This window comes from Stenella coeruleoalba, assembly GCF_951394435.1.
Source record: "Stenella coeruleoalba genome assembly, chromosome: 7".
Classification (NCBI taxonomy): Eukaryota; Metazoa; Chordata; class Mammalia; order Artiodactyla; family Delphinidae; genus Stenella; species Stenella coeruleoalba.
The window spans coordinates 27,078,779-27,104,307 of NC_137153.1; the positions used below are offsets into that span (position 1 = coordinate 27,078,779).

Genomic DNA, 25,529 nt, shown 5'->3' on the forward strand with positions numbered 1-25,529 from the left:
ATGTGGGGGGCAATCAGGGCCTGGCCCTCAGGTGTCCTTGCTCCTGTAACTGTGAGTTTCTCCTGATGTGGAGGACCACATTACTCTCTCTCTCTCTTTTTTTTTAAATTGGGGTAGAGTTGCGATACAATGTTGTGTTAGTTTCTGTTGTACAATGAAGTGAATCAGCTGTATGTATGCATATATCCCCTCCCTCTTGGCCCTCCCTCCCACCCTCCCCCCTATCTCATCCATCTAGGTCACCACAGAGCACTGAGCTGAGCTCCCTGTTCTATACAGCAGGTTCCCACTAGCTATCCGTTTTATACATGGCAGCGCACATACGCCAATCCCAATCTCCCAATTCATCCCACCCCCTCACCGTGTCCACAGGTTCATTCCCTACATCTGTGTCTTTATTCCTGTCCCGCAAATAGGTTCATCTGTACCATTTTTCTAGATTGCACATACATGCATTAATATATATTTATTTTTCTCTTTCTGACTTACTTCACTCTGTATTACATACTCTAGGACCATCCACGTCTCTACAAATGACCCAATTTTGTTCCTTTTTATTGCTGAGCAATAGTCCATTTTATTACTTGTATTACTTCTCTATGCTCATAGGTATAATGGTCCAAATGTTTCCAGCATGGAGATAAAATTGCAATTAACTTGTTTCTTTCTTTTTTTAATGAATGTGTATTTTAAAAAATTAATTAATTAACTTTTGGCTGCATTGGGTCTTCATTGTTGTGTGTGGGCTTTCTCTAGTTTCGGCGAGCAGGGGCTACTCTTTGTTGCAGTGCATGGGCTTCTCATTGTGGTGGCTTCCCTTTGTTGCAGAGCATGGGCTCTAGGTGCGCGGGCTTTAGTAGCTGTGGCATGTGGGCTCAGTTGTTGTGGCTCGTGGGCTCTAGAGCGCAGTCTCAGTAGTTGTGCCGCACAGACTTAGTGGCTCCATGGCATGTGGGATCTTCCCGGACCAGGGATTGAAGCCATGTCCCTTGCACTGATGGATTCTTAACCACTGTGCCACCAGGGAAGTCCCACTAGTTACTTTCACTGGATGCAGTTTCCCCATGGGGCTTAAAATATTTGAATCCACAGCTTATATTGAAAAAATAGCCAAATAATCATTTTAAATTCCATTTCAGCTTACTTGATATATATGACATCTCCAAAGTATCAATTGACTCAACCAAAGCAGTAAATTATAATAGCATATACTATGGGCGAGGGGCTGTGCTAAGCCCTTCATATGGGTTGGTTAAATTAACTTTTTGTTAGAAAAATCTATGTGCATCATGAACCTTAAACTGGGAATATCACTTTGAATTGATTACCTTAAAATATTATTTCCACCCTTGTCTCTAAAGTGGCTTAGCAATCCTACCTTTCAGCAGTATGCATGAGAAACATTCTTGTATTGTTTTTATTTCAGTTTCTAATACTTTACTAAATGAAAAGATAACTCCTTGAGGGTAGTTAATTTCATGTCTTAGGACAGAGTAAAGCAAGATGTTATGGATCATCATGTTGTGAACAGAAAGCAAGGATCCTTTAAAAAAAAAAAAAAGAGTCCGGAAGAATTCTGGAAGAATGATGGAGTCAGGTGACTCCATTTGACTCAATTTGATGAGACAAGAGAGAATACCAATTATCATACTAATTATAGATCTTCGAACAAGTTGAGACTGTAAAGATCCTTTTAATGAAAGCTTGATATGATGGAGATAAAATATAGTTGTTATTAAAAATTATTGTAGAAATAATTCTAATTAGATTACCAATCAGTGAATTTTCTGCTTAATTTAGTTTATCTCTGTATTTAAGGAATTGTTATAGGCTTATGTATAGAAGTAGGAGAGGCTGAATAAATGAAATTATGATGAGTTTTTTTACAAAAGTAATTTATTATCCCCAAACAGAGGTTCTGAAAATCACATAAAATAACCAAATAGCTATCAGGTCAAACAGCATGGCAAAATAATGAATTCACAGTCTATTCATAAGACACTGGAAGACACAGCCAGTACATGTCCTGGCCGAAAATCCTTGGCTGGCAGCTGAAACCTTGCACCCTGGCTGGTCTGAGAGATGTATTTTTATTCTAGGTGAAGCAAATTGGTAAATCTCCTAGAAGGTATGAGCATAAGTATTGCTATAACCTCAGCAAAGTAGAAACATTGAAAACAACACAAATGAATATAAACCACATTGTCAATGGCTTTGTAATAGGTTGGGCATAAGTGTTACAAAAATTTTTGTCATCACATTCATAATTTGAGTGTTCTTTTTTCTGATTTTAAAGTTAATTTAAAAATTTAGGAGAAACTGACATATTAAACATTCTAAGTAATAAAATGTTTAAGGTAATTTGATGATGGTTTTAGTCAGCCTGATTTTATTTATACAGCTAATTTTTTAAAGTAATTTTATTTATAAATTAAAGTAATTTTATTTATAAAGCTAATATTTATAAGCTAATTTGTATATTGTGGAAGTATATAAAATGTTCAGAAAAATTCTATTTGATAGATTCATATGTGCTTAAAATTTTGAGCAGTAAAGAAAACGGGTATTTCCCTATACACATTAAACATTCTAGGAAACATTCAAAGAATAAATCTGGCACCAGTAGGTAGAAAGTCTTGCGTGTGTGTGTGTGTGTGTGTGTGTGTGTGCGCGCGTCAGTGTGAAGAAACTGGGAGCAAGTCAACTGTTAGAAGTGTCAGGACCTGCATTGCACTGTGTCTATCAGGAATTAATTATCTGTGTGACACTCAGCTAAGCAATGAAAGCCCTTGTGCTGCAGGTGTCTGATCTGTAAAGAGGGGATAATTATAAACATTTTACCTCATTGGTTGCTTTTAAGAATTAAAGTCAAAGATTAGTTATGCAAAGTGCTACATTCAGTTATAGATGTTCTATGTTAAGAAATTTCTTAAATGTTAGGTAGTTTATAAAATTTCATTTTTCAAATCTAAAGGGCAAGTTTAGACCTGAGAGCATTTGTAGTTACAAAGTCAGTGATAAACTCTGAATCCAGCATCTCATCCTTTTGTAATAGAGAAGAACAAGTCGGACTCCATATTATATGTTCCTTTTACTTTAACCTATGTGCTCTGTTGCCTGTGCTTGGTCATGTTGGCTCTGCACATTTTGTAAAAGAATGTTGCCTATAGCCTGAAATATACAGGATAGCCTGTATTCTCAAGGCTTTGACGTTTAAAAGTATAACACTTCTCCATTTATATAGAGATAAAAAGTTGCAGAAGAGAGGATAACATTTGTCTTGTTAGCTGTTTATAGGAACATCATGACCTGACCCGCTTGGACAGCGGCAGGAACAAAAGATTCCAACACCAAGAAGTTTGCAACAACTAACCATGCCCCTCCCGCACCTTGTCTTCAGAAATGCTTTGCTGAAACCCTTCAGGGAGTTGTGGGTTTTTGGGCACCAGCCACCCATCTCCTTGCATGACCCTGCAATAAACAGTTATCTACTCCAAAACTTCAGTTTGTTTGGCCTCACTGTGCATCGGGCACACAAACTTGCATTTGGTAACACTTTTAACACAAACAATAATACAGCAAAGTGAATATACGTCATTTTTCAGTCATAATCAAAGGATGGCAAATGTACTGCATTACTAGTAATTCTGAAACAGAGGTTTCATAGGAAGTAGCAGCTTATTTTCCCAGCAATGTGATCTACGTATGATAAATTCAGTCACACATCTTAGGCACACACACCTATCTTCCTAAAACACCACCCATACTTGTACTAAACTTACAGCACATATTAGTGGCTGATGTTCTGATGAAACTTTCAGCAGTAGCTAGCAGGAGCTGCACCTGTGAGAACTTGTACAGCAAAACGAGGCTCAGGGAACCGAACTTAACTACTAATAAATGGTTGTTACCCTGGACGAAGCAACTTAGACTTGCTTAGAAGGCCTGTGAAGGGAGAGGAAAGGATTGGATGGCAGGATATTTAATGCTCCTGCCAATAGACAATATGGTTCTGAGAATATGAATTGTTTTTTGTTTTAGGTAAAAATATGATTTTTTTTCTGAACTTAAATTTGCTAAACCATTGTTTATGAATACTTTCATCCTTTCAAAAAGTGATAATAGTCATATGTAGGTTTAGGTAGTCCATAGATCTATCATTAAAAATATTTTTATTCAGCTGAAGTAGTAAGTTATTTTCAATGTGCACAAAATCTATTAATATCCCCCAACCTATAAATGTGCCCATGGGCACCTGTGAGGCTGTGAGTATACATAAACACCAAATCCATTTCCTCCACCACTTTGTGTGCAGACCATTTTATGTCTATCACTTTCTTTTTCATTCTTTCTTCCATGTTGCCACTCACCATAGACACACTTTAAAAGGGAAAGTGACAGCTGGGATCTATTGAAGGTACGGAGGGACTCAAATATTTTTGTACATGGATTGCAAAACAGTAGATTAAGTAACCCAATACACATGCTTTTATTTAACATATGTCCATTTCATCTCCTTTGTTTAAAGAATGGCTTGATAATCCAACTGCATAGTCAGACTTAATACTAGATGGAAAGTGCTTCAATCATATTTGTCTTCTTTCGAGGCAAGGACCATGAGAATCATATTTTATTTTAAAAAATCCATTGAAAGCTATTATCTATCAAATGTTCTACATGAAAGAAATTGAAAAAAATTCCAGAAGTAGTGTTTATTTAGACAAACAGAATAGAAATTCCCCAATATGTTTTTCTACATTACTAAATAATACTGGGAAGGTAATGGGGGGAAGGGTTCACTTCATAAGGAAGTAAACAGAAATTTCTAAATTCTAGTCCCAATAATGAGGGTTAATTATATGCTATTTTCCTTTTTTTATTTGAAAATAAAACTTGAGGAATTATTATGTTTGAACTTTTATTTTATAGAAGGATGCTGTTTGCAACTGGAATCTGTACATATATATAATTAGTGCTCTAGAAACCCAACTGTCTGGGGAAAATCATGTTTAACTAGTTATGAGTATTAGTAAACATTCAACAAATAACTTAGTGATTGTTAAATTATTGTTCTCTGGCAAAGGTTTAAATATCTATATTGATAGGTATTTTAACTTGTAGTAGTAGTCGGTAAATATCCATTACTTTGTGTTTCACTTTTTGTATGATAATTTAAATACCACCATAAATAATATCAACAGATCACGGCATTCCCTATATATACAGTAGAGATAAAGTAATATACACACCACTACAGAATGTATACATTTGCACATTTTTTAATATTTTAAGGGAGAAACAATATAATTTCATAGTTCAAATTTCATTCAATTTTTCTTAAAATATTTTCCTAATTTAATTCAAAAATGTTATTTTATTAACAAATAAGCAGGAAAAATTTACAAATCAGTCAGGGACAGTGGATGATGCATCACTGAAGTTTGGTAAAAATATTTTAAAGTTTTCCCTTTAGAAAAGAGAGCATGGTGCAGTGGATTTCACTATCTATAAATCTGTAAAATTTCAGGTACCAAAGTGATGCATTCTTTTGGAACATAAGGTGATCACTTGTTAAAGTTGCAGTGATTTAATGATGTTTACACTCAGCTATGCATTTAATGGAGCCTGTAATTTTTGTGTTGAATCCTTCCCCAAACTGCACATTCCTTTGGGAAAACAACTACATATATGTAGTTTTTCATTTACCAAGGTACGTCCTTTACATATTGCTATAGTGACATCCTAAACTTTTTTCATCCTTTATTTAAAGAAACTTGAATATAGATACGATATTATGGTAGATGGACTTTAAAGGGGTCCCCATGATCTCAGCCTGCTGGTTCAGGTCCTTATATAATCCCTCCCCTTGAGTATGGATGAGACCTGTGACTTGCTTTTAACCAACAGAATATGGCACATGGTATGTGATGTCATTCCCATGATCACATTACATTATACAAGACTTCCTCTTGCTAGCAGACTTGCTCTAGAGTCCCTCTCTCTCCTCTGCTAGCTTTGAAGAAGGAAGCTTCCATCAATCCTCCAGCAGTAAGGAATGGAATGCTATCAGTAATCATGGGAGCGAGGAGGCAAATCCCTCCGTAGCTGAGTTTCCAAGTGAAAACACAGCCCTGGCAGACACTAGATTGCAGCCTTGCAGAAGTCTCAGTGAACCCATGCCCAGATCCTGACCCACAGAAACTGTGAGATAATAAATGTGTGTAGTGTTAAGTCAGTAAATTTGTGGTAGTTTGTTACACTGTGTAGAAAATTAATACAAAACCATAAGAAAAATTTTTTGAGAAAAGACAATATAAAGGATCTCTTTTCCCATTCTTTAAAAAGAACACAGAAAAGTAGGCATACACTCAAATGTAATAGCAAGGCAAAATGCATATAAATCCAGATAGTCTTATTGTGGTCAGAGTAAGTACCTGGCAGGCACATGGCAGGTGGGATATAGAGAAGGCAGTGCATTTTTATTATAACTGGCTTTTCAGCACAAATGGTGACTCCATGCAATTATCTAATGACCACTGCCACAAAAGTAGTTATTGGATCAATCCCCAGAGTTAATATGAATTTTTTGCTCTCGTAGTATTCAAATATACCCTACTTAAAATGAACTAGTTGATTTTGGGTGCTCTATTGGAAACGTATCTCAAGATTCTAGAATCTTGACTAGAATGACAAATTTAGTTCAAATCATATAACCTGTATCTTCCCTTAACATAAGCATCCTTCCTCTGATATTCCAAGTAGTAACAAGGTGAGAGGATAACTCAGGGAATGTTTTGCCTAGATCGGCTCAAAATTTAGAAAGGAAAATGAAAATATTTGGTTCAAATATGACTTCTTCCCTAATAAATGACCAGACCATCACAGGAAATCAAAGGGTTGCTGACATAACCTTCAGAAACAAAAATCACAGGACTACAAAGAAAAGTGAAGCGACTTAATCACCTCATATATAAAGGAAATAAATTTAGGATTATATTTCATTCAGATGTGGATGGAGGATACATTTCCAATGTTAAACATGGAGTTTATATATGGGCACAAGTTTAGTTAGAAAATATACATTTTTTTGTGAGCTCATTAGGTGATCGTTATTACAATTTACAAAGAGTATAATGACAAATTACAAAGAAAGATAAGCAAATTATCACAGATTGAAATCCTTTACACATTTTTCTACCTATGAATTCTCTGTTCTGTATCTGAACTTACTAGCAGAATTTCATAGCTGACATTCAACACTCATTTCGTCACTAAAATGTATCAAAACTGATTTAAAAGAGACAAATAGTAAAAACAATCAGCCAAAAAAATGTTTTTCAGGTTTCTAATGCAGTTTTGGCCACTGGGCTCTGGTTCACAGGAATATGGGAATGCAGCTGAAGGCCATCCGAGAAGCACTTCCCGGTTTATAAATGTCAGCAGGTGATTGATAAAGGAAGCATAATGGAGGTTTCCACGAGACACAAAACATTAGAGTCCAACTTTGACTTTCATAAACTTCCGTGTTGAATTTTTAAGAGTAGGGCCACAGCTCAAATTCTTATTCTCACTTAAAACCCAAAATAATTATGCAAAATACATTTCAATTTTAGAGATCAAGTCAGAACAGTCAGAAACTGCCGGACAGTAATTAATGAGCACACCTAAGTCACTGTTACATAAGTAGATCAAGAAGTAGCACTGAGCAGAGCCTCCAGGGACCATGCGTGAGCAAGTTGATGGCGCTGCACACCCACCGTCTGTCCCAGGAGGCCAAGAGGGGGGGCTTCATCCACTGTGAGCCTCTGGCTTAGCAAGACAGTCACATCATCATAGTAATAAGTAAACGACCACTGCTGATCAGAAGAAATACTCTTTCTGGCTTTCACTGACTGTACTTTGCATGTTGAGCTCACTTTTCAGAGCAGTCTCAGCATTGTCTCCAGTTTTTGGAATATTCGACTCATTTTTTTCATATAGCCATCTCTGTTGATAAATGCGTACAGCAATGGCAGTGATGCAGAGCAAGATAAATATCACAACTGCTATCACACCTACAGAGAAAGGAAAACACAAAGTCAAAGTATAAACTGTAAATGTCAGCCTAACTAGAATCTACCCTAGCATCATTTATCATCAGAAAATTTGAAACCAAGTGGTGTTATAACATTAAGTGTACTTCTAAGTCCATGCAAACTTTAGACACAGAGGTTTTATGCCTTAATTTCCTAAAGACATATCATGATTGGATTTCAGTGAATGTTTTCACTCTAAATGCAGAAACACAACAAGGTCTCTTAGGTTATGCCTACACTTCATGCTAATTGAGCAAGCAGGTTTTTATTATTTTAAAAGTGTAGAGTGTGTAGCCCCACCACAGAGTGATTAAATGCTTATGTGTATTTTAATGAAAATTCAATTAAATTTTAATACTGATATACTGTTGAACTACAGTAATGTGGTGTGTATCCCATCTATCTCTATGAGACCAACAGAGTCTTAAGTGATTGCTGCCTCTGGGGGGTCCACACCCTTGTGTGATTCCCCCGTGACCTGCTTCTAACCGAAACAATATGACAAAGGTGATGGGCTGTACCTGATTATTTGTAAATGATTACAGGATTATGTTATATAAGCTTGTAGCATCTGCCTTGCTAGAGTCTCTTTCTTCCTGCTGGCTATGAGGTGGCAAGAGCCATGCTGGGAAACCCCACATGACAAGGAACTGCAGATGGCTTCCAAGTGCTAAGGAAAGACTCTGTCCAGGAGCCAGCAAAAATTCAGAAGCTCTCAGTCTTAACTCTGCAAGACACTGAATGTAGCCAACAACCATGCAACTGAGGAAGTGGTTCCTTCCCCAGTGGAACCTTCAGATGAGACCCCAGCCCAAGACCCCAGATGAGGCACCTTGATTTCAGCATTGTGAGACCCTAAGCAGAGGACTTAGCTGAGATGTGCCCAAACTCCTGACTCACAGAAACTGAAGGATAATACATGTGGATTGTGTTAAGCTGCTATACAGGTGGTAATTTGTCATGCAGCAACAGATAACTAATATACCATTTTATAAAAAATTGTAGACATATTAATAACATTCAATTATCTGGAAAGTAAAAGGAAAACATTTCTCTTGTTGGAAATGTATTGAAGACATTAGGTTTGCCAGCAGTTCTCAACCTTGGCTGCATAGCAGACAATAACTCAGAATCTTTTGGTGGGAGGCCTAGGTATCAGCATTATTTTAAAAGCTCTTCAGATTATTTTAATGCACCATCAGGGTTGAGACTGTCAAGCTAAGCCATAGGAATGTTTACTCAAGCTATATCACATTAGTGAAGAAGGAATCCATTCTGAAACAAATAGATAAAAAGAAGCATTCACTAGTTAATATAGTTTTAAGATGACTGACACAGGCATTAAGCATGAATTAATATCTCCATTTAACAAATGTAAGCAAACATATGTTACTGCTTAGTTGTATAAATCAAAATTTGTATTGCAAAATGAGGGTTCTTCATTATACTCTGGGACAGACATAAGCAAGTGTAATGGAGCCCAACAAACTCAAAGCTTGGTTGGGTATAACTGGTCACAGAGATTCCTGGGCACATGCTATCAGGAACCCAGACCCCTTCTTACCTGAGACGAGGTAGCATATTTATTATTTTGTGAATATTCTTAAGTATTCATAAGTAGAATATTCATTACTTTCAATATATTTTGCATCTCACTTGGGAACAAACAACACAGTTACTTTAGTTATTTTTATGTCTAGCTACAGGACCTTGCTTTAAGAGCTATATCATATCCAGTTTTAGTGTCAGGGACCAGTAACTCTCAATAACATTGATCAAGCCTCTTGATTATATGATGACTCTCACTATTACACTGACCCACCTACACATCCAGGGTTTTCTGTATGTGATTGATCATGTCTAACTCTAGCTTGTTTTTGTTTCATGAGGTTTGGTGGGATCCTAGAAAAACTTCTATCTCTACCCCCTATCTGATGAGATTAAGAAAATTTGAATAATGCATCTGATGCCTTCCATAATCTTCCTATCAGCAACTCCAGTGTAAGGGTGTTTTTGACAAACGCTCATGTCTGCCTGTGTCTCTGTCTATCTACACATCTGTCTCTTTCTCTATGCATCCACCTGCCCATCTACAATATGGATCCCTTGGCAAGAAACCCTCTGTGATCTCTGGCTTACCAAGTCTGAATATTGCTTAGGTTGATTCTCCTCTCCTATAACACTCCCTTTGTTTACAAGAGGAGAAAATAATGATGCAAAATGCAGAACATGGAGAAATCCACCTATTGGGATAATCCTTTAAACAGATCAAATATTTCACATGTGGGTGCAGTCTGTGATCAATTAGAAAAAAGTCTGATAATTCTTTTTGGAAGTTCCAAATACACTGGAAGTCTGTATACTCAGTGACTGACAAAGCACCCAGCAACCGGCCACCACACAGATGGAAGGCAGGTTCAAGTGAATTGTAGGGCCTAGTAAACTGAACCATTCTGTCCCTACGACCTTCTGTGCTCTCATTCTCCATCCCATGTATCAGGAACCAAGTAGGATTTCTCAGGGGAATGATATTCAGCAAGAGCAATAAAACTCTAAGGACCACATATTTGTTCTATCATCAATTTGACTATTATCTCTGGTCTTGCTAATAAAAGGGAACAAACTATGATAATTTGTGAAATTTTGAACTTGGATTCCTACTTTGTAAATGTTAATCACATTTAAGTTGATTTATTTTCACTTAGCTTTGGCATTATAGTGAAGTCTTCTCATTAAAAATAAATTAGAATGATTTAGGATTAAGGTTTAATTTAAATTTTAAAACAAAAGTTATTCCTTTTAGATATGCATTCTAAATAACATTTATGGTTTTTATTTGTTCTTGGAGTTATAAAATGGAGGTCATATTCCTCACTCATTACAAAAATAAAAGGAGTTGAGACAGAAATGGAAATGTTAAAATTCTTACATAGATATGGTCAGCACTTTAAAATGTCTGAATACTTTCCTAATCGTCTGGAGAAAACTGGTGTCTGGATGGATACAGACAAAATGAACAGATCCAATCTGAGCAGGTGTGTAGCCGGCCTGAACAGTGGGCGCCCAGTCCTATCACCCAGCTCTAGCAGTAATTACCTCACTTTGAGGTAGCAAGGAATGGAGAGCAGTTTACTTCTACTCACCAAGCAGAGTTTGCAAATTACTCACATTCCAATAATCTAATTAAACAAATTAAAACGTTCCTTGAATGATAAGGAGGGAGAATTGAATATTAATTTTTTTTGAGTCAGACGTGGATAAATTTTGCTTCAAAGGATATATTAGAAGATATTTAAGATGTGATTACTTTTACTTCTTCAAATATATATATATATATATATACGCATATAGATGAATGGATTTATTTGATGGATATCGCTTTCTATCTATCTATCTATCTATCTATCTATCTCTCCATCCTAAGATAAGCTTGATGCCAGACACAGTTTTATATCTTTATGTTCAGGAAAATGACAATCTGCATAGTTTAGGTGCTTCTCCCAGTATGTTTTATTTTTAATCTTATTTTTAAATGTTTTGGGCTAAGGGACTGAGAGGTCCATGGCTATTTTAAATCAAAGAAGTAAAAGTAAATGCATCTTAAATATGTATATCTCCTGAGAGATACTAATGGCTATATTCAAATGAAAATCCTCTTATTATTCTGTAGTTTGGCAACCATCCTTTAAAAAGTGTTTCAGTGGAGCCATCGATTCCTTCTCCTAAGTATCTCCAAAGGGGCTGAATTCGGTACAATCACGTCAAGAACATGAGCAATTGTATGTGGCCTGCCACTGCCAATGATCTCACAATCAGCACGGATTCTCACGGATATGTTTTGGACTTTGCTAACAGTGACAACAACGCCAAGGACGAGGTCATTCGCGGCCTCGTTACCTCCAATGACCGCGGAGTCACTTCTGTTCGCATTAACTAAGGGCTCTCCCTCATCTGTTGATCCAGAACGACCTACAGTAGAAAAAGAATGACAGAGGAGAGTGGAAAGGAGAACTTTTGAGAAATCCACAACATTTGAAAGAAGAGCAGACAACGCAGAGACAGAAATGAATTTGAAACGAAGAACCGAGAATGGAAAGACTAGGGAATGGGGAAGGTGTACGAAAAGAGGACTTTTGGAAACCTCTGGGATGAAGACTGGGTGGAAGACCGCGGTCAAAGGGCCACGCACCTGCGCCGCCTGAGAGCGGTCGGGTCGCCTCCGGCGCTGGAGCTCCGGGCCCCGCCCCCTCCGCGCAGCGGGACGCGGCGGCCACGTGTCCGCGGACAGTGACCCGGGCGGGCCCGCCCGGGCGCAGCGCCGCCTTCAGCGGGGCGGCGGGACCGAAGCGCACTGCCGAGAGGCAGCCGGTGAAGCCTAGCGCGCCAGCCCGCTGCGTGTCGCGGTCCGCGGCGGGAGGTCCTGCGGGCAAAGAAGTGGGACACACCGTTAGGGCTCAGGAGCGACTGGCGGGGACGCAGGAATAGCCTGAGTCTGCGCAGCAGTGATGAACTGAACTTCCCTCCGAGCCCTTCGTGTTTAGGAAAGAGCCAGAGTCGGTACCTGCCGCCTTGGTTGATGCCCTGCGGGTGCTCACTCCCCGTGTGAGTCAAGTGAAGCTTCTTTGGATGCAGTCACGGGGCACTGACGAATGAAATCCTCCGCCAATGCATTTTTCAAAATATTTTTAACAGCATTTGTGGCCAGTAATTTAGGTCTCCTGGGTTGGGGGACAGCAGCGTTCTGGGAATCCCTTCTTGCAGTTTCCTCACAATTAACACCTTATTCTGGCTGACTGTTCTGAGCCCCACAGAGAGGGCCTCTCCGTAACTGCAAGTGCTGCCCTGGGAACTCCGCACCACGCTTCCTTTCCCCTCTTCACAAAGGTGGTCTCTGTCCCGGGTCCAAAAATCAAGGCTTTTGCCCCCATCAACCCCCTCCTGATCCCCGCCCTCATCCCCAACTGACAGAAGTTGGTTATTAAGACCGAAGAAGAGCAGCGACGGACACAGGAGAGAACATCAATTCGTTCACTTCAGTTATGATTACATCTCGCAGTGCGCTTGCTCAGTGGGCACGGAATCTGACCAAAGGCCCTTAGCTGTAGACTTCAAGTTTAAATGTATCAGTCTGGGAAGCGTCCATGTCCCCCACAGAGGAAACCACATAAGTATGAGGCAACTTTGGCATCTGCTGTCAAACTCCCTCTCACTTCACCTTGTGTAGAAAGGCGCGTTGCCTCCTCTTTTTCAAACAATCATCAACAGCTACCAAGAATTTACCAAATGATTCCCATAGGCTGGGCATTGTGCTAAGTGATTTATAGACTCGTGAATAGTGACATTTGAACTCTGAAGCCAGGGGTGTGTAACCACACTTCCAGCTAGCCTCGCCTGGTGCATCAGTTACAGAAGGTCACTCTCCTTGGATCATCCCTCTCTCAAGCAACATGTGGAAAGCCCGTGGTGGGCAGTGTGTTTTATTCTTGCCTCCCCCTGCACTTAGCTTAATGTCTGTTACATAGGATGCATGCAATATATATTTTATAATCGAAGAATAAATTTAGTCCCATTACCACCCTTCTGTGGACAGTTTGGGTATTGAAATTTTTAAAAATGTGTCCCTCTCAAGGTGTGACCTGAGAAATTCAGAGGACTGACCTTGTGATAAAAGATTACTTGCATTGGCTCCGGATAAAAATGTACGTCCATAGTTGGCTGCCATCTTATGCCACTGAGTTTTACTGAATGTCGTGGTAACTAAACACATCCTCATTGTCGCTAAAGTTAAACAACATACCCTGAAGCTTCTATTTGAAGGATAGCAGAATATGCCACCCCCAAATATGCCATTTTGGCATAAGGATTATTTTCTTGAAAAACAGCAGGTACAAGGACACTGACATCCGCTTTCTGTTCCTGAAAGCAGGAGATAAAACTCTTATGGGAAAGCTGCCCTTTTTGTACCAGGAGGAAAAATACATTTTTATGACCAGAGATGAGGAGACCAGCCCAGAGAAATCTGTACATACAAACCTTGTTAAAATAACCCCTATCTTCCTTTCATCTCCTCGTACATTTTAGTTGCTTTTTCACAATCACCACTCTGTTCAACCTCATATGTAAACACTTGGACCTATCTGCTTTTTGGGTCTTCATTTTCCTGTAGGGACTCCCATGTACATTTAAAAATCTGTATGCTTTTCCCCTGTTAATCTGTCTTATGTCAATTTAATTCTCAGGTCCAGCCATAGACCCTAAGAGAGGAGAGGTCAAGTGTTGCCTCCCATACAAACTCATGGGGTGGATTTCCTGAATCTTATTACAGGTCTCACCGTTTTTCCTATTAAACTTCATCTCACTATTTCAGTCTATAATTCCTGGAAACCAAATATTCTGTATCCTTATTTCTTCTGGCTTGGAAAAGAGCTGTACCTTCAAGAAAAATGGCCTAACTTTGAGATTTTCAGCAAATGTATTGGGAGTTACTTGGGCTTACAAAATTCTGTTCATGATTTTAAAGCTGCAAAAGTAAATGTTTGCTATGGAAAAGACCTCTAAAAACAACTAAAATTGGGGGCATGCATTTGCATTGTTATAATCATAATAGACATCTGTCTGACACATATGGCTACCTTGGCCAAGTTGATTATACGAGACATCAAAGATCTTTATGCATGTGGAATTTCAGGTAGCTCCTTAAGTACACTGAAGTAAAATGAGCTAGGCACAACCCAACTAAAGGATTATCAATTAAAAGGGTAGTTTAAAGATGACTTTACTTTTTAAATTTTGCATTCAGATATTATCTATTTCTTAAAGAAAGGCACCCTTGCTTATGTATACTTGAGAGAATGTCAAGAAGAAATAAAATGGGAGACACTGCAATAGTAACACAGGACTTTTGCAAGGCTAACATCTGAAAAAAAAAATATAGGTAAAATAAAAGTTTTAGTTGTTGGACAAATACTAGCTTTCCTGTTCCTGGTCAAAGTCTGACCTGAGCACTACTAGGCAAGGGTAACAGAAGGAATCTCAGGCAGACACTTATCATAATGAATTAGGCCAATTTTGTGGAATTTATTTTTTAAAGATAACCTAACTTCATGTCTTTAGATAGTGTTGTTACTAAGGAAAGAAACATCAGTAGCATATCATATTGCATTATATTTTCCTGTATTTCAAGACTGTACTTAATATTTATACATATATGTGGATTTGTGAGTGTGAATGGGTGGATTTATATGTACCTGGAGAGCCTATCATTAATCATGTAGCTGTAACTGTGTTATGCATGTACATGTGGGTATAAATATACATTGAAAGGTTTGGTGCTCAGTTTCCTGTCAATTTTCCATCCTGAGGTCATGGTTTTGATTCATTTTTTGATTGGAGTAATTCTCTAGTATTTTCTTAAGATGGGAAACTTGATTAGTATTTAATCTCAATCTTTCCTTGTCATCCAAAATATCTTTTTTTAACCTGGTCAGATAAATTATATATTAGACGTATGAGTTGCAACCATTCTTCTTAGCAGTATATCATTCTCTCATTTTTATTCTATTGCTGCAAATGAGAAGTTGGATGCTGATGTCAATATCATTATTTTCCATTGTAGTAACTTCTGTCTAGAAAGTCTGGAAGATTTTTCTCTATGGTTTTGTAATTCACGGATTTTCCCAGAATTTCCCCAGATGTGTGTCTTTTCTCATCAGAATCAGTGAGTCCTTTCAATCTGCAACTCAGGTTTTCCTTTAGCTCAGAGAAATTTTTTTAATACATAAGTATTATCTTTGCTTCTAATTCTCTTTCTGGATCTCTATTTATTCATATTAGGTTTTCTAGATCTAACTTCCAAATGTTTTATTTTTCCCTCCTAATTTCTACATCTTAATCTTTTTGCTCTGTGGCTTGAGACATTTCATCTACATGATACTCCATGCCACTATTTAAGGATAACCAGTGATGATTCTCTCCTTTAGATCACCCAGTGAAATTTTGAAAAATCATATTTATTTTAATTACTAGAGTTGGTGCTTGTGTCTGTGTGTGTGACTTTATTAAAATCTCTTTGAGTGCCAAGTTTCATCCTAGTTGTCTTCCATCTTCTTCAATAGCTCTATTTTTTTTTTTTTTTTTTTTTGCGGTACGCGGGCCTCTCACTGTTGTGGCCTCTCCCATTGCGGAGCACAGGCTCCAGACGCGCGGGCTCAGCGGCCATGGCTCACGGGCCCAGCCGCTCCGCGGCATGTGGGATCTTCCCAGACCAGGGCACGAACCCATGTCGCCTGCATCGGCAGGCGGACTCTCAACCACTGCGCCACCAGGGAAGCCCCAATAGCTCTATTTTGATGCAGGAAATTTTATTTGTTGTTTTTTCTTCTTTCTCTACCCCTACTCTTGCTTTTAGATTCCCTTAGTGGTGGCATCATTATTTACTTATTTATTTATTGGGACTGCTTATTGGGACTCCATGGTTAAGGATGTTATACGATACACAGGTCCTGACACTGTGGACAGTGCAGCTTCTCTGCCCTATAGTCAGCAGCAGACCTGCATTCAGACTATCTGACTTCTTATAAAGCATAGGAAGAGGTCTCTCACCCTCACCCTCACCACGGTAGGAAGGATGTGGCCCGATAATCCATCCCTTTCTCAGCTCCAGGAGGAGCAGAGAGGATGGGGACCGTAATGTGGAGCAATGTTGACCTTCCCTTTGGAAGTCTTGAGTTCCCTGCAAGACAAACTTTCCCCAGGATCCACGGTCTTCACATACCACCCTAAGACTCTGCTATGTACTCCTCCTCCAGTCCAGAGGGCAAACTCCTACCCCAGCTCTCTCATTCACACTTTCCTGCCTCCTCTTGCCTGCTGGGCTGGCCCTATAGTTCCTAGGTTCAGGGCACAAGCAAGTTGAACCAGGAGTAGAGGCAAGTCTTATGGTCCAAGTGGCGTTTCCCAGAAACAGGTCCACACAAAGTCAGCATCCGAATTAAAACAACTGTACTTTTTTGTTATTGAGCTGCATGAGCTGCTTGTAAATTTTGGAAACTAATCCTTTGTCAGTTGCTTCATTTGCAAATATTTTCTCCCATTCTGAGGGTTGTCTCTTGGTCTTGTTTATGGTTTCCTTTGCTGTGCAAAAGCTTTGAAGTTTCATTAGGTCCCATTTGTTTATTTTTGTTTTTATTTCCATATCTCGAGGAGGTGGGTCAAAAAGGATCTTGCTGTGATTTATGTCATAGAGTGTTCTGCCTATGTTTTCCTCTAAGAGTTTGATAGTTTCTGGCCTTACATTTAGGTCTTTAATCCATTTTGAGCTTATTTTTGTGTATGGTGTTAGGGAGTGATCTAATCTCATACTTTTACATGTACCTGTCCAGGTTTCCCAGCACCACTTATTAAAGAGGCTGTCCTTTCTCCACTGTACATTCCTGCCTCCATTATCAAAGATAAGGTGACCATATGTGCATAAAGACACAGACCTACTGGAGAACAGACTTGAGGATATGGGAGGGGGAAGGGTGAGCTGTGACAAAGCGAGAGAGAGGCATGGACATATATACACTACCAAACGTAAGGTAGATAGCTAGTGGGAAGCAGCCGCATAGCACAGGGATGTCAGCTCGGTGCTTTGTGACCGCCTGGAGGGGTGGGATAGGGAGGGTGGGAGGGAGGGAGACACAAGAGGGGAGAGATATGGGAACATATGTATATGTATAACTGATTCGCTTTGTTATAAAGCAGAAACTAACACACCACTATAAAGCAATTATACCCCAATAAAGATGTTAAAAAAAAATAGAACTGTGCTTAGAAAGACAATGAGTGCAAATCTATCTTCCCTGTTAGCTGACTCCTGAAATTCCATCATTAAGTTCCTTCCTTTTGGCTCAAAAATTTTCTTCCCTTTAAAGTGTAAAGAGAAAAAAAAAGATGGGGGAACCTTAGGAGAATACTTAGTGCATTATTAGAAATTTACACATCAAGATGAAAATGTCTGATAAACCTCTAGTTTGAGAACAAGGCATCAACAGAAAGTAAGGGGAAATCAGGTGCAGTTTCATGCTAGGAAAGAAGGGGAGGGGAAAGTGGTTTGAGCGTGGATGTGAAGAAAAGTCATGTTTAGGAAAAAATGAGCTTAGGGCTGAGGATAAAGTTCACTTCTACTGTAATTTTGAGTAGAACCCCTTAAATCACTTTGGATAAAAACAGATTTAATACATTTTTTCTCTTAAAAAATGTCTATGGTACGAAATCTTGAGAGCACAATCACATTTCCAACAATCTAGGACATAAATATTCTCAACTGTCTCAGGTATTGGGTAGTGTTGCCTTTAAAATATATTGCCAAGGCCATGCATTCCAACACACGAGATGATTTCTTGTTTTGTGAGGAACAAGCATGTTAACAAAAGGTTCACAAGGAAAAGGAAGGAACAAAGAATTAAAATGTGTGTGGAGAGCTTTCTGCTACCCACAATGAGCAGTGTTTCTGAAAGGCACTGGCAGTAAACAGTGGAATAGCGAAAGGAGTATTTCCAAGATTCCCTGAGGCTCTCATCTACAAACAAGAATCAGGAAACAGAGTGAATTGTCCATGAAATTGCAGGAAGCAATGAAGAGCATCAGAAAGGGTAAATATGTAGATAATTGAAGTGAATATCGACTGTTTAAAACAACAGCAATAATAATGTCTTGTGGAAAAAAATAATGCGTAAAAGTAAAATACATGACAACAATGGCAAAAGGGGTGGAAGAGGAAGTAAAATGGAAAACAAATAAGGTTTTTACGTAGTTTGGGAAGTGTACAAAGTAGTATATAATAAATCAAGGATGAATAATTAATCTTAAGAGTAACATAAAAAAATACAAAGAGGTACAACTATAAAGCTAATACAGGAGATTAACAGTCCCAAACTGGAAGCAATCCAGCTGCCCATCAACATAAGAATAAACAAACTGTGGTATAGCCATGCAATAAAAGACTACCCAGCAAAGAGAGCAAGTGAACTACTATCACATGCAACAACATGGATGAATGTTAAAAACATTTTAGTGAATGAAATTGGCTAGACTGAATATAAGTATCAACCTGCTATTTATTTTGGAGTTGATGAAACCAGAGTGAACTTCCTTTATGCTACCTAAATAAATGACATAATTAGAAAATCATGCTAGACAGACTTTTTCAGTCTTGTCTTTCGAACAGCTCAGGGTTGGAGGGACCTGATTTTCAGAGTCAGAAAGAAGTGAATTATTCCCTCTCCCCGGCACCCCACCCCACCACACCAAACTATCCCTGGCACTTGCAACCAATACCTGGGAAGAAATCAGGGGTGATTTGGGACCCTAAGCACTTTAACAAGCACTCCTAGCAGGTATTTACTGGAAGAATATTCTTTAGTAAATTATCTCAACTCTTCCTATAATGACATTTCAATAGTCTCTGCCACCCTTTCACATGACAAGGAAATAATGTCAGAATCTACATGTGTGCTGCTTTTAGCTCATCAGCTCTTTTTAAAATTGTGACTAGGCTTGTCCAGCCTTCTCTTGATGTGCCCTCACTCCATCTCAGAGGTCCTTAATCCTGGGCCTTTCCAGTTCTCCCCCTCTATTTCCCATCAAACCCTGTTCTTGAATAAACTCATTCACACAAGAGAATAAATGTCCAATTAAGACTCAGTGTTCTAACTCTCCCAGGTACATGTGCAGAAAAGGCATTAGCAAAAGAAATAAATCTCTAATGGATTTTCTTCCTTATTTTTGAGATTCATTTCAGATGCCATAAAATTCACCCTTTTAAAGTGTACAATTCAGTGGGATTTTTACAGGGTTGTAATACCTTTCCCAGTAATTGCAGGATCTATCACCCCAAAAGAAACCCTGTACACATTAGTGGTCACTTCCCACTCTAACCTCCCTCCCAGCCCCTGGAAAACCTAAACTACTTTCTGTTTCTATGAATTTGCCTATTCTGGACATTTCATATAAAAGAAATCATACATTGTGTGGTCTTTTGTGTTTATCTTCTTTCATTTAGCATAATGTTTTCAAGGTTCATCCACGTGGTCCCGTGTATGAGTACTTCACTACTTTTTATGGCTAATATTCCATTGTACATCACTTTTGTTTACCTAATCCTTAGTTGATAGACACTGGGGTTGTACCCAATTTTTGGTTATTATTAATAATACTGCTCTGAAAATTTGTGTACACCTTTTGTGTATGGATATATATTTTCAATTCTCTTGGGTATATACCTAGGAGTGGAATTTCTGGGTCACCCGGTAACTATGTTTAACATTTTAAGGAACTGCCAAACTGTTTTTCCACAGCAGCTGCACAATTTTACATTCTCACCAGCAATGGACAAGAGTTCCAGTTTCTCCATGTCCTCTATGACACTTGTTACTGTCTGTCTTTTTGATCATAGCCATCCTATTGGTTGTGATATGGTATCTTGTGGTTTTGATTTGCATTTCCCTGGTGACAAATGATTGTGAACATCTTTTCATGTTCGTATTTGTATATCTTCTTTGAAGAAATGTCTAGTCAGATCCTTTGGCCATTTTTAAATTGGGTTATATCTTTTTACTGTTTAGTTATAAGAATTCTTTATGTATTCTGTTTAACAGATACAGGACTGGCAAATATTTTTTCTCAATTTTGTGGGTTGTCTTTTCACTTTCTTGAGAGTGTCCTTTGAATTACAAAAGTTTTTAATTTTGATGAGATCCAATTTATTTTTCTTTGCTGCTTGTGCTTTTGAGAATCCATGATCTAACCCAAGGCTTTTAAGAAAACTTCTCTAAAAAAACCGTTGCCTAATCCAAGGTATATGGTGTTAGGCAGGGGTCCAACCTGATTTTTTAAACTTGTGGATATCCAATTGGGCCAGCACCATTTGTTGAAGAGATTATGTTTTCTCCATTGAATGGTCCTGGCGCCAATGTTAAAAGTCAACTGACCATGAATATATAGTTTTACTTCTTGACTCTCAATCTAGCCCACTGACCAATATGTCTATCTTTTGCCAATACCACACAGTCTTTACTACTGTAACTTTGTACTAATTTTTGAAATCATGAAGGGTGAGACCTCAAACTTTATTCTTCTTTTCAAGATTGTCTTGCATTTCCATATGAATTTTGGGTTCAACTTGTCAATTTTTGCAAAAAAAAGGCCATTTGGATGTTGATAGAAATTGTGTTGAATCTGTAGACAAACTTGGGGATCACTGCCATCTTAGCAATGTTGAGTCTTTCAATCCATGAACACAGATACCTTTCCATTTATGTAAGTCTTACATAATTCCTTCCAACAATGTTTTGTTGTTTTCGGTGTACATGTCTTGCACTTCTTTTGTTACAGTTATTCCAAAACATTTGATTATTTTTGATACTATTGTAAATAGAATATTTATTCTATTATTTCATTCTTCATTTTATTCTTGTATTGTTCATTGCTAGTATATAGAAATATAGTAAATTTTTGTGTTGGTCTTGTATCTTTTCCAAAACTGTTTATTAACTCTAATAGCATTTTTCATGGATTCCCTACTAGATCATGTCCTTGACCAACAGAGATAATTGTACTTCTTCCTGTTTTATCTGGATACTTTTTACTCTTTTCCTTGCCTAACAGCCCTCCTTCAAATCTTCACTACAGTCTTGAACAATAGTGGTAAGAGTGGACATCCTCATCTCATTACTGATCTTAGGGGAAGACTTCCATTATTTCACCATTAAGTGTGATAATAGCTGTAGGGTTTTTGCAGATGCCCTTTCCATGTGAGGAAGTTCCTTTCATTCCTAGTTTGTTCAGTGTTTTCATTATGAAAGCATGCTGAATTTTTTCAAATGTTTTTTCTGTGTCTATTGAGGTGATCATGTGTTTTTTGTCCTTTAGTCTATTAATATGGTACATTACATTGATTTTTATCTGTTGAGCCAACCTTAAATTCTTGGGATAAATCTTACTTGGTCACGGCATATAATAATTTTTATATGTTACTGCATTAGATTTGCTAATATTTTGTTGAGGATGTTTTCATTTACATTCATATTCCTGAAATTTTATAAACTCTTTGTGTCTTTCTATGTGAATTTCTTCTAAATGAGATAAACTCTTAGGCAGAGCATAGGAAAGACTAATATATGTCATATAAGTCAATGGAGTTTTTAATATCTAAACTCTAGTCTCTCTATTCAAATCTCAGTAGGTAATTTCCATGAATGATTTATGGAGCTCCTTTTCAACATACAACTCTTCAGTGGATTTTCTTTACCCCACAGATAACTGGCCTACTAAGGTTTACTCACATGACTATATTGATGTGAATTGTACTCTCCCCCAGGAAGAGATAGGAAGACATATCTTTAGTCTGCACACTTCAAAAGCAGATTTTTGTTTTGCTTTGATATTTTGGGTTTGTTATTTTTGTTGTTTTTTTTTTAAATGCACAAAAAATGAAATGAATAGAATACCAAATATACAAAAGTCTTTAGAGAAACAAAATTTAGCAAAAATGCTAGGGCCCCTTACTTGGTATTTTAAAGCTCTCATACTTTGGGAGTATAAATCCTATCAGAGTTAAAACTACACAGAACACTAGAAATCTAAAGATTTACATTAAAGTAGGATTATACTAAAACTATTTTATAGTAATTGGGAAAACTTAACCTGATTGGTCATCACTAATAAGATCATTGAAGAATGGAAAGAACAAGAGCATGTTAATTAGAAGATGATGTGGAACCATTCTTCCATAGCACACTAAGGTAAATAATAATAATGACTAGTTATAATAATGACTAAATAATGACTAAATAATAATATAATAATGACTAAATAATAATATAATAATGACTAAATAATGACTAAATAATAATAATGACTAATGATTAGTTAATCATTAGAACACTGTTTTATTGTTTGTATCTCGTATTATACCACAAGTGCTTTGAGGGCAGGTACAGTAGTATATTTTGCTATGAGGCATTCGAAATGTCCAATGAAATATAAGTGCATATTAGGGACCACCAAACATTTCTGAATGAATGGATAAGTCAGTGAGTCAAAATAGCTAACAAGAAATAAGTACTGGATAACTTGTCATAGTTTGGGACTATTTTATTTGGGAAATTAGTAGCTCCTTATTAGCCAATCTGTTGGTCTACTTTACTATAAGTTAGTGAAAGGCAGTTCTGCTTATACTCGCCAAATCTGAACACAAAACTGTAGTCCTCTTGTACTCAGTAACTGATTTGAGAGTGGCAGCAGAACAGAAGCCATCCTAAAATAAAGTTATCTAAAACATGAAACATTTAATTAGCCTTTGATCAAGATATATACCTCTAGGTACAGATGAAATGGATATTTACAATTTTATTAGATTCAATTGCTTCTTCAGGCTATAAACTTCATTGCTGAGTTTCAACTTTAATTTCTGTGGCCTGAGAGAGATGTTTTTGAATATATCACCCTTGAATAAAAACATTAACACCTTCAGTTCCATGCTACTGTCCTCTATATATTAACTTATAGGAAAATAAAAATTTATATAACAAAATTTATTATTCTACTTTTTTATTAAAACAATCCCCTCATATAATGCAGTTCAATGATTAAGTCGATTTTTGTAATCTATTGCCTATATCTTTATAGATCATACATTTGAAGCCGAATTGTCCTTAAAAATATTCCTCTGTCAATTTCACACTTACTGATAGCAACTTTCTATTCATACTTTGGGTCACAGACATTTCTGAATATGCCTCATCTCTCCTATCAGATGCTGGAGTCACTGAGGGCATGAAGTTGTGTGTGGTCTGTGTTTGTTTTGTTTATTGACCATATCTGTCCTCCAGGCTGGGAAAGAGTAAGCACGGACTTCTATCTGGTAGTGGAGGAGGGATCAGATCTGGGGGCAGACAGAACCATCATTCTACACACAGCTTGCACCCACTCGACAAAAATTCAGCTCTGTGGCTTGCACACCCCTTGGGTGATCAATTACTCACTGCTCAGACCAAGGATCCGTCGGGCCAGAGAGTAGAGCTCAATATCAGATAAAAAAGGGAGCAAATTCTTCTCCATTTGGATATTAAAAACAATTATAACTGTTGGGCTGACAGCCAAAGATAGGGTTCTATCTCACTGTTCTCTAAAGCTCAACGTGGTCTTTGAACTTTTAGGAATTTCATAATCTCTATTTAAACATACACTGTTATTCTCATGGACAAAAGTTGAAGGAGCAGTATTCCTTTGAATTGTTTTTTCAATTTGTTTTTGTTTTTTGGGGGTTTGCTTGTTTTTCCAATTCTTTTAAAATTATGCCACTATTTTAAATAGAATAAAAAAATCTACTAATATCATGAAAACAGGGATGTCAGAAATGCCTGAGAAACATCAAAACCACACATTGGAGACTGGAATACTCACCTCTACAATGGGTTGTGATAGGTATAAACATCTCCCAGCACTCAGTGGGAAACAAATGTTCTCATTTTTATTTCTGTGGTAACTGCACCATTACTATCTCACATGTGGGGAGTGCGACTAGAACAATGAACCACAGGAAAGGACCTTCAGCACAAGCTACCACTCTGTCAATATATCATCAAGGCCAGATTCTTCATCTACCTTTAAGGCATGATTACAATGCAGGACCACCACCGCTTCAGCCTGAAGTTGTTATTCACTATACCATGCTAAAACTATATTCTTACCAGTGAAGGAGCACTGGATTAATCTGCCTTTTTAACAGTTGGGCTGTTTTAACAGTTAGGCTGCAGCGTCTAAATGTTACACTTTTTGCGGTACGCGGGCCTCCCACTGTTGTGGCCTCTCCCGTTGTGGAGCACAGGCTCCGGGCGCAGGCCCAGCGGCCATGGCTCACGGGCCCAGCCGCTCCGCGGCATGTGGGATCTTCCCGGACAGGGGCACAAACCCGTGTACCCTGCATCGGCAGGCGGACTCTCAACTACTGTGCCACCAGGGAAACCCTACACTTTTGTTATTACCATTTACAAGAGCAGCCTTGGAGAGCACTAGTATTCATAACATTTCCTCTGTCTGAAAAATAAGAAGTCATCATTTCATTGCCTATCATCTGTTTGAAAGACGTGATTGCTTTAATAGTTACTATGATTCTCGACATATTTTGAACATCCATTCATGTGCCTTTTCTAACATTCTCAAGTTGGTGATGTAACATATATCTGTGGGGTAGAAGAAATGACCAAAAGAATCAATGTATAAATGGCTGAACACCTAATAAGTTTCCATCGATTACTTAGGATGAAATATAGCCATATGAGTATCAAGTACCAGAGGAGGAATAATAAACATGCCACAAGAGGATTTCCCCTAGATATCATTTAAATAGCAATAAAACATACAGTTTATATATAATCAAAAATAAAAGAAATAACTTTCAATATCTGTTTT

The 25,529-nt window shown here is 37.9% G+C and overlaps 1 protein-coding gene across 1 annotated transcript in view; it reads right to left on the reverse strand.

Moving 5' to 3' along the window:
* Nucleotides 1-7,049: 7,049 nt before the first annotated feature.
* Nucleotides 7,050-25,529, reverse strand: part of LOC307188676 (contactin-associated protein-like 3) — a 188,053-nt gene continuing 169,573 nt past the window's right edge. Inside the window, exons 22-24 of the mRNA XM_079926128.1 lie at nt 12,265-12,495; nt 11,973-12,044; nt 7,050-8,054 (exon numbers count right to left, since the gene is read on the reverse strand). Coding sequence (XP_079782254.1) covers nt 7,861-8,054; nt 11,973-12,044; nt 12,265-12,495 — 497 coding nt within the window. The 3' untranslated portion in view covers nt 7,050-7,860. The remainder of the gene's footprint in view (nt 8,055-11,972; nt 12,045-12,264; nt 12,496-25,529) is intronic.